Below are 12925 nucleotides of genomic sequence, written 5' to 3' on the forward strand. Positions count from 1 at the left end.
CTTTGGAAATATTCTTTGAAAGGCTTCTTTATAGGGCTTAAAAACACACCATAAAAAGCAAGATACTAAATGAAGAAAACAAAAAAAAATGTTTCACGCAACCATTCATGTTCCAAAATCTAGTGTAAACGTCTTTCTTCAAAAAGGTATGGTATGCTGACCATGGAGTAAAATTACTGGTTTGGAAATTAAAAGTGTCAAGTTAAAATAATGTGTTGTACAGATCATAAAATAAAAAGATTCACAATTTACACATTTTCTTAGTAAAATTGTATTTTTGACATGTGTACACTTTGTTACAAAACTGTATAGTACTAAAATTATTTCATTTATTTTTCTTAATCATAATTTGGTCAGAAACTTTACATCCATGTGCATTTTCTGGACAGATACAAAAACAAGTTTTTTTGTGTGTTAGATATATTCATTGATTACCCCGTTAACACTCAACGTAAGACTTGTCTTAAGATAAATATATTAGTAAATAAATATTCTGAGAACATTTCCATAAATGAAAAAGGGCACACATATACATATAACATACACACTTTTGTTGTATTTTTCAGCTTTTTACAAACAGTTTAAAAAAAAATAAAATAAAATAAAAATCTTACTGGTAGAAGCTTTGATTGAAAAGATATATCCCAAAATATGTTTCCTCATAATATTCTTTTAAGTGCTACACAATATCTGTTAAAGCTGCAGTACCAAAAGGCAAGACAAAGAACAAATATAAAAGTCAGTATTTAAGTAAAAAAAAAAAAAATGAACCGTTGCTCCCTTTAAAAAAAAAAAGTTTTTGTTTTTTTACTTTTTATATAGTTTTTATTTTATTTTTTTTTACAAATTTACTCTGGTTAATATGGTTTTATTACATCAAATTCTATGATGGTCTTTTGTAAAAGGAAATATTTAATAACTAGTGATGAGCGAGTATGTTTTGTTAACCCTTTCGCCGAGTATTCTCGGCCGAGCACCAAGTATTTATAGCGTGCTTGGGCTTTACGTTTTCGTCGCTCCCGTGAACATGATTTGGAACTGTTTGACAGATTTAATACACGTGAGGAATGCCTGTTTTTCCTGCATTCCTCACATGTCAAAGGCTGAGTTCACACGATGCGTTTTTAATGCGTTTCCGCGGCGTTTTTGCAGTTGCGGAAACGCCGCGGAAACGCATTAAAAAAGCATGTTAGAAGGGCAGCAATGTTCCCTAATTGAAATCCGCATGTGCTGCGCTCAAAAATCCGCAGCATGTCAATTAATTTTGCGGAAACGCAGCGTTTTCGCCGCCATTGACTTGCATTAGAACGCGCCAATTCCGCAATACTGCATTTGTACTAGCGCTATTGGCGCGTTCTAATGTGCGGATGGTACCCGGGTGTGGAGGAGAGGAGAGTCTCATCCACACCCAGGTACCATTAAAAAAGCTGTAAAAAAAAATAAAATAAAAAATAAATGTATACTTACCTTCTATCGGCCCGCGCACCATTCCTGCTTGGTTCCCGGCACTTTGCAGTGAGTTGAAGGACCTGCGCTGACGTCAGAGTCATGTGACGGGTCACATGACGCTGACGTCGGCAGGTCTTTCAATTCAAAGTTGCCGGCGAGGGAGAACGGATTGAGCAGGACAGCGCGGACCATCGGAGGGTAAAGTATACATTTATTTTTTATTTTTACCACTCTCTCGGGTCACACTATATAAATCCATGCCGGTTGCATGGATTTATATAGTGTGACCTAGTTGTCAAGCACTTTCCAGGTGATGCCAAAATCGCTTGGAAAGCGCTTGCAATCCACATGCGAAAATGCATGTGAATCCGCATGTATTCCACACTAAAAACGCATGCACAATCTGCATGCGTTTTTTCTGCCAGGGAGATGCAGAAATGATGCAGAAATTTTCTGCTTCATTTCTGCATCGTGTGCACCTAGCCAAACAATTGCAAATCATGTTCACGGAGCGGACGAAAACTTAAAGCCCGAGCACGCTATAAATACTTGGTGCTCGGCCGAGCATACTCGGCGAAAGGGTTAACAAAACATACTCGCTCATCACTATGAATAACCAATGAAGGCGAGCCTCGTGTATATAACTAGTGTAGACAAAAGAAAAAAAAAACTACCGACTTCCCATAGCAGTCATAGCAGAATGTGTATAAAGTAAGTTAAGTAATGACAAAAGTACAATAATTTGATTGGCTGTTGTGATTAACTCTTCCACTCTTTATATACAATAGTTTTTACACGAGGCCTCATTTGTGGTTTATTACATAGAAAAAGGCTTCAGTTGAAACAGACTGTTTTACTCAGAATACCCCAATATTGTACACAAGGCACTTGCGGTGGGCAGAAAGGTATCAGTGTAATGAAGAGTTAACATGAATTGGCCAACACTCTATCTGTAAAATAATAAGATATACCATATATCATCACAACCTCTTACACAGTTGTACAGTCCCATCTTTTTGGGTGAAATTAAAATTATTAAGGATCTTGTGGCACTATTGTTAGGATGCTTCTTTTTTGAAGAAGAGGAAACCCCTCCCCATAATCTACGAGGATCATCCAAATAAAAATGACCATTAGATCCTCGCTTTATGACTTTTCAATCCACTGATCAATCATTGATGAAGCACCTTTGGCAGCTGTAGTGTAGCCAAAATTACATCTCTCATCCTGACATCCATAGGCATGATTGGAAATAGTTTTACAACAGCTTAAAAAGGAGTCTACCAAAACAAAATAACTGTGCAAACAAAGCACAGGCACACAGTGCACCCTTGGGGTGGCCAAACAGTTCAGTGTATCTTGCCATCTATTGGCTGTCCATCTATCTCTGCCCCCTTTTCTTTGATTGACAGCTTTGGCTTTAAATGAGCCAGAGGAGTGCAGAGATAGATGGAAAACAAGCGGAAAGGTGCACTGACCTATTTAGCCACACCGATGGTGCACCATGTGCCTGTGCTTTGTTTGCATAGTTATTTTGTGTTGATAGACTCCTTTTAAGAACCATAGGATGCAAATCATAAATGATGAACGAAGCTAGCCAATCGTAAGTTATAGCTGTGGCCACAGAATGTTACTTTCTATAGTGGGAGCTGTATTTTTCATGGCGATCTAAATGAATACATGGGCAATATCTACATACATATCCTTTTCACCAGGAGCTAGTGTATCAAACAATTGCCTATACACATAACTTGATCGAATCCAGCTCATAATTACATGACCCATTATTCAGAGGGAGATATGCAACATTAATTCCAATATGTCTCATGCTTTGTCCTACATGAAACAGCCAAAGCTCGCTAGCAGCATTCTCACTTCAGTGCAGGAGAGACCAGTAAGGCTATGCACTGATAAGAGAAAATTCACCAGAATATGTTATATTGTGTTAGATCATGTGTTACGATTAGTACAAGATCTCAATAACTATTTAGTACTGCGGTTCCACACACATGAGTACCCGATCCAATATTAGCTTGAAGTGTCCCCAAATTGTCACATCTCTTAAAAGACAGGTGTTACCCTGAGCTTATTGCAGAGCTGTTTGCTCCAGATCAGCCACCTGAAAGGTCTCTTTTCCCACAGTAGTATTAACAATGAATGAGTTAACATCTTCTGCCTCTTTAACCAAATCCTAGCACTAGACTAATACCAAATGCTACCTACAAGTCAAAAAATATTGCATCAGTGATTTCCATGCATCAGAGATTACATCCTAGCTTCAATATGGGGGATATCTGGCTATAAGTAAATACTGGAGCCCAACATGCCAGTACTCACTACAGCAAGTTCAATTCAAGCTAGATCAGAAAACAAGAAATCTGTTTAAAGGAGTTGTCCGACCTTAGCGTGACTGCAGACTTGTGAATCCTCACATCGAGCGCACTACACGCTGGGAGGATTCTCCGGTGCCGGCACCGGGTGCAGCAGGCGCATGAGTGCAAGTATGTGATTTGCATACATGTGTTCATGTGCCAACTAGATGGGCGCAGCCTCGCTCAATGCAAGTATATTGAGTGAGGCCAGACACAGTCTAGTCGGAATGTGACTGGAAGTTTGCTAATACTTGCAGTCAAATGACCACCCGCTCCCTCCGCTGGAAAATCCTCACAGTGCGCAGTGACAGAGTGAATGCAGACATGTAGCCTAAGGCTGGACAACCCCTTTAATGCTCCAGAATGTATGCACTGTGTATAGGCTATGGACCTGATATATCACAGTGTTTACGTAAGTTTTCTGGCATAACACACTTTAAACCGTCACAAATTTTTGGCACAATGTGAAGTTGATCAAAAACTTTGTGACTTGCCATTTTCACGCCAGTCCTAACCATGGACAAGCTGGGCAGGACTAGGAAGTGGTAACATCCAGCTATCAAATCCACTACCAGACATGACGTACCATAGGCCAGAAATTTTTCTCCAGTCCATGACTAGAGTAAAATTTTCTGGTAAGGCACATGTCAAGGTGAGCCTGATTCATCAGGACCTACAATTTTATACGTCAGCACAGACTATTCATTCATGAAGGGCATCACTGATAATGCAGCTTATCAATTCATTACCAAACTGCTGTCATCACTGAAGCCCATTTGTCAGCAGACTCAATGGTCACTCGTGTTCCTACTAAGCAGATACAGCAATAGGAGGGACCTAAAGAATTTAGTAAGAATTATTAACATTTCATAAACCTCCATCTACAAGGAAAGTGAAAACTTGAGAAGGAAAAAGGAACAAATGAAACTGGTACAAAGTTACTTTCAATGGGTTCTGTCACGAAAGTGGTGGACATAGGTGTAGTGGACCAATTCACGTTAAGACAAAAGTAGGGTTTATACTGTGCAGTTTACTTAAAGCAGAATAAAATTATTCTGACCTGAAACATTTATATAAATCTAAGTTTCATTATTTCACTATATTGCTATCTGGTAATATATACAGATTGCAAATACAATCCAAATCGACATGTCTGTCTTCTTACTGTCTGTTACTTCTTAGTGACATGGGCGATTTGTAGTGCATTTGCATTAGTAAATAATATACTATTAGTACATTAATATATATTAAAGTTATACATTAATATATAGAAATATATAATAGTAAATAATAAACTATTATAGTACATACTATTCAGATAAAAATGTTTAAAGATATAAAATTGGGCAGCACACAAACATTCACACGGATGTGAGAATACACCCCTACTGACAATTCATCTACCATTATAGAAAGTAGGTAAATCTTAAAACATGGTTAAAGGTGCTATATATTTGTGCTTAGTTTTGAAAGGAATACATATAGTAGGGATCTAAAAAAAAGCCTACACACCCCCGTTAAAACGTCAGGTTTCATGTATAATAGAAAGAAATCATACCATGTCACCCATAATCTGTACAATTCAATTGAAAAATAAACTGAAATCTTTTTAGGTGTAAAAAGAAAAATATAGAACTAAAATATACATGCACACCCTTAAACTAATACTTTGTTGAAGTAGCCTTTAAATTTGTGACAGCATTCTGTCTTTTTGGGAATGAGTCTATCAGCATGGCACATCTAGAATTGGCAATCTTTGCCCACTCTTCCTTGCAGTAGCGCTCCACATCTGTCAGATTGAGAGGGTATCTCCTTTGTACAACAGTGTTCAGGTCAACCCACACATTTTCAATAAGATTCATGTCTGGGCTCTGTCTGCGCCATTCCAAAACTTTGATCTTCCTTTAGCAAAGCCATTTTTTTGTTAATTTGAAGGTATGCTTAGGGTCATTATCGTGTTAAAAGGTGAAATTCCTCTTAATCTTCAACATTTTAGCAGAGGTATGAAGGTTTTGTTTAGAAATTGACTAATATTTGGAATTATTCATAATTCCCTCCACCTAGACTAAAGCCCCAGTTCCAACTGACGAAAAACAGCCTCAAAGCTGCTTCCACCCATGCTTCACTGTGAGTATGGTGTTCTTCTGGAGATGTGCAGTGTTGACTTTGTGTCAAACATATCTTTTGGAATTAGGGCCATAAAGCTCAACCTTGGTCTCATCTGACCAGAACACATTTTTCCACATGCTTTTGTCAGATACTGCTACCCTACCCCACAGACCAAACATATGAAGAATATAGGACATTGTTGTCACATGTAGTACACAACCATTACTTGCCAGAATTCCTGCAGCTCCTTTAATGTTGCTGTAGGCTTCTTGGCAGCCTCCCGGATGAATTTTCTTCTGGCCTTTTCATCAATATTTGAGGGACGTCCAGTTCTAACTAATGACAATGTTGTGCCAAATTTAAGCCACTTCTTGATGACCATGTTTTCAGTGTTCCATGGTACATCTAATACCATGGAAATGTTTGTGTACCTTTCTTGTGACTGATAACTAAGAAAATGTCAAGGAAATCCTACTAGAACAGCTAAGCTTTATATGGGGTTAATCAGAATCCATGTAAATGATGGTAGCTGTGTACTGACTACTATTTAACATGAGTTTAAATTTGATTGTCCAATTCTGGATACAACCACATCCCTAACTACAAGAGAGTATTCACACTTATGCAACCACATTATAGTTTTGTTATTTTTATTTTCCCAAACAAAATGATTTCACTTTGTTTCTCAAAAGATTTGTACAGATTAGAGGTGACATTAAAGGTAGACAAAAGTACTGAAATGATTCTTCTTGGTATGATTTTTTTTTTTACATGGCAAAAAAAACTTGCCATTTTTAAAATGGATTTGTAGACTCCTAACATAAGAACATCTTATGTGTATGGAAACATATTAAGCAATGATTTTGAGTGGTCATCTATAGTATTTTTTCTACTGTACAGCATTTCGTTTCATAGGGTACGTAAATTTCAAAGAAGCAGCGAGGGAGTGACATTGACTGCTAGAGATAGGTATTGAAATGGCGATATTCTTAAAGGGGTTGTCCGGAGAAAACAAGTTGTCACCTCTTCATAGTATAGGTGATAACTTGATGATCAGTGGTGGGTTTGACCACTGGGACCTGCACCGATTGGCAGAATCGAAACCCGTTAGAATGGAGCTGTAGTGCACATGTGCGAACGCTGCTATAGTCATTCCCTAAGGCTGGTGAGCTTTGCATTTGACTTTTTCCAACAGCCCCACAGAGAATGAATGGAGCGGCGGCTAGGCAACTGTCTTGCTGCATCATTTTGTAACGGGGATAAAAGTTCATCAGGTATAAAAGTGCTCTGATCTACAGATTGGTGGGGTTTCTGGCGGAGGGGCACCCACCAATCAGCAAGTTGTAACCTATCTGGCAGATAAGTGATTAAGTGATAATGTGATTTCACTGGACTACCCTTTTAAAAAAAAAACTGTCAGCCAAATACTCATTTGGCTGACAGCCATTGCTTCCAACTCCACCATAAACATGCACAGCGGGTTTTATTTTCAAATAGGAAAAGGTGAATCAGACTCTTAACAGATGCCTTTGGCGGTGTCTTACCTGCTAGAGGGGAAAAAGGACCAGGCAAGTTAAAATCTAACATATCTGATCCCTCTCTCCCCTTCAGTCACTGGAAAACGTTGGGAGACCTCCTCCCCCAAACACATCTGATCAATGATAAATCGATCAAAAAAGGATGACAAGTGAATTCACTAAGGGAAAATGCGGGCTGCTAAATTGAACTGGATATACAGAAATTGTGGAAATTAAAAGTGGCTCAGAAACGGCATGTTAAGTTTCAGCAATTTTTCTTTCAAAGTAATCGCACTAACCTCCTAACCCACCCCTAGACTAATCCACATTGTACTGGACCTTGAAATGTATCAGTAAGTGCATGTGTAGCAATAATACAAGGATATATAATAATGTAAAGGTCTAGTTCGTTCACCCCATATGCCCGATTATAGTGAAATTGTACTTGAGGGTTATTATTAATCCTTACATCATTGCATATGGATTAGAAGTGCTATCAAAAATTATAAATCAGGGCATCCATCATCATCGACCACGTATAGAGGCTGCAGCAAAATCCTAAATATTCTGGCCATTGTCAAAATTGGATTTAGTTGTATATGATCAAGACATAATTCATTGGTCCGCTAGAACACATAGGAACCTTGAATGAAGAAGTACTGAATGTGAAAGCGAATGGATAGGTTACAAAATTAACGCCTTCTTAAATGCTAATAGGTTTGTCCACTTTATTTTGACAAATGAGCTCTGGGACCTGATATTGTAGCAATGAATGGAATTATTATATTATAATATATTTATATATGTGTGTGTGTGTGTGTGTGTGTGTGTATGTATGTGTATATAATATATGTGACTCAAGATTACAGGTTCTCCTCCTGAAATTTATGCAGCGTTGTTAATGGAGGGGTGTATTTATCATCCATTAACAATTTAAAACACTATCCATGGGAAACCTATCACAAGTCTGGCCACATGCCCCTCCACTGGCAGCCATAAGAGCTGTGCAATCTTGTGCTGAAGGCTCTACTAACAAGTACAAGAGGGTGAATGGTTAATAGTTATATATTCGTAAGTGCCCAGTAGTCATGTCCATTTGTTATAAAAAGATGAAGTGGACAGCCCCTTTAAGACCATTATAATGAATAGGGTGTTAAATATCAATTGAATGAAAAAAAGTCTGAGTGAATAACATTAGAATACATACACATCCCTATTAGGTGGCACTCACAGGAACATATTTTTCAGTACCCAGTGTTAGCATTTATTCTGTATATCAAACAAATATTCTTAAAGGGGGTGTCCGGGCACAAAATATTGAGGACTCATCCATAGGTCATCAATATCAAGAGCAATAAAGGTTCGACACCCGGAACCTTCACCGTTCTGCTGTTGCTCTGTTGGGCGCCCTAGCAAATAACAGCAGGGTGCCGGACTCCCACCGATGTGACATTGAGCTCTTATCCTGTGGATAGGTCATCAGTCTGTTGTGCCTGGACTATCCTTATAAGAATATAGCATTAGCACATAAACCAGTGACATCACTAAGGCACAAAGTGAATGGGAAGCATCAGTTCAGCCAGGAGCAAATCAGTACATTTTAACCAGGACCAGTCCATTTTTCTATATATTGCTTATGAGCACAAACTAATCTACTCATATATAACACAGAGCATTCTAGAAATATGCCATGAAAAAAAAACATTGAAAATATATTTGCATTGCACAAATACATTCATGTAAAAAAATGATTACTGTAACATAAAAGTGGTTTTAGCTTATGATCATTACAAAGAATGCACCATAAATATAAACTGCAGCTATATTGAGTACAAATTAGGGCATTGTTTAGCAAAGGCTCAACTTAAATACAAAATATTTTGTCATTTAAAGAGGCAGATAAAAACAAAGTTAACCCCTGATCACTCTTTTTGTGTTTTTTTTTTTTCCTGGCTTCAAAGCCAAAAGATAAAAATAATATTAATATTTTCTTGTTCATTTTATTGAAAAAATATATATCTCTTTTTCATCAGGAAACGACAGTTCTTGCGCATGTACAAACTCACAAGGAGAAAAAAAAAAATCTAAAACAGCAACCAAAAAAATAATATATATTTATATATATATTTATATATATATTTATAAAATAAAAAGATGAAAAAAAAAATAAAAAACACCTAAACAAATAACACAGATTCTCCAATTGCTGAGTCCAGGGAATAAAGCAGGTAAAAGTGGTTGTACTGTGTGGCGGATTCCAGATCACAATGCATTGTTAAGTTAAACTTTCGTTAAAAATATTTAAAAAAAAAAAAGTGTGATTTTTTTTTAATTCTTCTTTTATTCAAAGTTCAGAAAATATTCCACAAGATTCGATCTAATCCTAGTAGTTTGTATCCTTAGTGCTCAGTCTTTGTCTGTGGTGTGGCAGCCTGTTGATATGGAATACAAAGCAGGAATATAAGCATCATTGAAAACTAATCAGTGCAAAGATATAAACAAAAAAAAAATAAAAAGTAACCCACTAAAAATGTTTGTTTTTTTTAGAAAGTGATAGCAGTACTGTAAGCTAGAAAACACTACAGATCAGTAACAAGTATCAATCTAAAGCATACAAAAGGTATATTGTATACAGGACAGAATAGCACAAGCAGGACCGGGAGAGGGTGCAGTCCACTTTGCCCAGTGCTTTGTGGGGTGCACTTATAAGGTGCTGGGCAGCACACTTAATCTAATAGCCTCAGCATGGCTAAGAAGGATGTTAGCCAGCAAGTGTTTTTTTTTCCAACTGCCTCTTATTTAAAACTTTAAAAAAAGATAACATTTTATTTAGCCTAAAATGTTGTCCTCTTACAGATCTAAAAGCCATTACCTGTGACATTTCCAGATCCCTCTGTTCCTGTGTTTCGACACAGGGCACGTGTCTCCTCCACTAGCGCACAGCAAGGTCCTTCCTGGCAGTACAGTACCTCCTCCTCATCATCATCTTCATCAGCCTCCTCCTCCCAGGAGACATGACCCACGCAATCTAAGCCACCCTCGTAGCCAGGATCCTCGGGAATGATGGGTATAGGTTGACTAGCCTCACACCCGGCCACTGCAGCTGCTGCTGCAGCCGCTGCTGCCTCTGCCAGGGCATACTGAATACTGACAGCATAGTCCTCAGAGTAGCAGCTCCCATGATTTTCCTCATAGAGGCAGCAGGGTCGAGCAGAGTGGCCAAGTATAGACCCCGGTTCTGTCCGGTGTAAAAGGCTGGAGGTAACACTGTACAAACCTCCATTGGAGGGGGCAGCTGTGGCTTGCTGGGGTTCAGCACCCATATACAAGTTTGTGCAGTCTGGACCAGGATCCCCAGCAGGCATTTGAAAACAACAATGACAGCCCTTTTCGGGCCCCCGCCAGTCTCTTCCACCCCCTTCTGGGATGGTGCAAGAGGCTTCTGGGACTGACCCAGATGCCACAGCAACCCCTCGGCGCTCTAGGGAAGAATTGCTGCTATAATTCATCTCCAGGCTGCAACTTGACAAGCGATCCCGAGAGGAAGAATTTGGGAAGGTCTGGTGAGGTCTGCAGTCTGACCTACCTCTTCCATGTCCAGCTCCAACATCCCCCCCACATGCTGTGACATCTACTAATCCAGTCCTAGCAGGACTTCGACTCCTGTACACATATGGGTCAAAGTCACTACTCAGAGAGCTTCGAAAGGTGGAGCAGCTGCCGTATACTCCCTGGTTGCTGGCCTCTGTGCAGTCCAACATGGAGTCGCTAGATGATGCATGTCCCTGTGCTGAGCTGGCGCTCGAACTGGAGCTACTGTCACTGCAGGGTACATCAGCTAAGTAGCCACTACAAACTGAGCGATGTTGGTGCTGACTATGAAGGTAACAGCTGCCACCAGCTGATGCAGGAGCCATGTGCATCATGGTAGGTGCAGTCTGGTATAGCAAATTAGTACCCGTTGGAAAGGCATGGTTCAAACTCTTTTCGATTCCTCTGGGCATCTGACTACCACTGGCTGTTTCCTGGAGATGCGGATAACTCAACCCCTGGAAGTAGTAGTGTTGGTACATGGTTTCGTATTGAGAGTAACAGGTGGCAGTGTTGAAGCCTCTTCCTCCATACTTGGACTGCCGGAAGCCATGACTAGCCTGAGGATATTGAGCGTGTTCCAGATCACAGTGATGGCCTGGCGTTGGCTGATCTATTGAGACAGGCCTGTATCCAGCTAGAAATGGAGGCTCCATTGGTCGCTCCACAGTGAGTACCGTGATGGGATTGCCATGTGGGCCCATGCTGGTGCGGGTTGGATATGCAGCAATAGGTCCAGTTCGTTGCACTCTTCCTGGGTAGTGGACTGGAAGAATGACTCTCTGTTGCTGTCGGCCATGGCTGCTTGAGCTATCAACACACACACTGCCATGACCTCCTTTCTTTTGCTCTGTAGTATAAAAAAATTATATTTAAGTTTCAACAATAAGCATTTTCTATGGAAAAAAAATCACAAAGACATTATGAGTCTGTAAAGCAATGTCTGAGGAAGAAGAAGGACATGTAAAAATGTATTTATCAACTACAAAAAAACCATAACTAAACTAGAGGCGTAACCTAAAGCTTCTTGACTGCAGTGCTAAATTTGTAACAGAGCACCCCATATAACATGTATCATTAATAATACTGATGTCTCAAAGGGGTTTTCCCCCGGACAAAATTCATTTTAATCAATAGATATTGGAATAATAATAATGTCCACAATTGGATGTATTTAAATAAAATGTCCCTGAGCTGAGATAATCTTTTAAATGTACCTCTGTGTACTGTGTAATGTCTGACCGTACAGGAACATGGTCTGGTCATACCACATCTCCTGGACAGGGGAGGAAGCAAAAGATTATACACACATTACAGCACGGGATCACAGCTGATTCTTTCTGTGAGATAAAACATTTGCCTGTTTTTAACCCCTTTACCCCCGAGGGTGGTTTGCACGTTAATGATCAGGCCAATTTTTACAATTCTGACCGCTGTCACTTTATGAGGTAATTACTCTGGAACGCTTCAACGGATCCCGCTAATTCTGAGAATGTTTTTTCGTGACATATTGCACTTCATGATAGTGGTAAAATTTCTTCAATATCACTTGCATTTATTTGTGAAAAAAAACGTAAATTTGGCAAAAATTTAGAAAATTTCGCAATTTTCAAAATTTAAATTTTTATGCCCTTAAATCAGAAAGATATGTCACACAAAAGAGTTAATAAATAACATTTCCCACATGTCTACTTTACATCATTACAATTTTGGAACCAAATTTTTTTTTGTTAGGGAGCTATAAGGGTTAAAAGTTGACCAGCGATTTCTCATTTTTACAACAAAATTTACAAAACCATTTTTTAGGGACCACATCACATTTGAAGTCACTTTGAGAGGCCTTTGTGACAGAAAATGCCCAAAAGTGACACCATTCTAAAAACTGCA

The 12925-nt window shown here is 39.0% G+C and overlaps 1 protein-coding gene across 1 annotated transcript in view; it reads right to left on the reverse strand.

Moving 5' to 3' along the window:
* Window positions 1–267: 267 nt before the first annotated feature.
* The window catches only part of ZNRF3 (zinc and ring finger 3), a 187879-nt gene continuing 175221 nt past the window's right edge, over window positions 268–12925 (reverse strand). The window contains exons 8-9 of the mRNA XM_073676403.1: window positions 10320–11888; window positions 268–9879 (exon numbers count right to left, since the gene is read on the reverse strand). Of these exons, the coding sequence (XP_073532504.1) occupies window positions 9854–9879; window positions 10320–11888 (1595 nt within the window). The 3' untranslated portion in view covers window positions 268–9853. The remainder of the gene's footprint in view (window positions 9880–10319; window positions 11889–12925) is intronic.

The sequence above is a fragment of the Phyllobates terribilis genome, unplaced genomic scaffold (assembly GCF_046119375.1).
Source record: "Phyllobates terribilis strain yellow unplaced genomic scaffold, ASM4611937v1 Scaffold_1__5_contigs__length_1240528914, whole genome shotgun sequence".
Lineage (NCBI taxonomy): Eukaryota > Metazoa > Chordata > Amphibia > Anura > Dendrobatidae > Phyllobates > Phyllobates terribilis.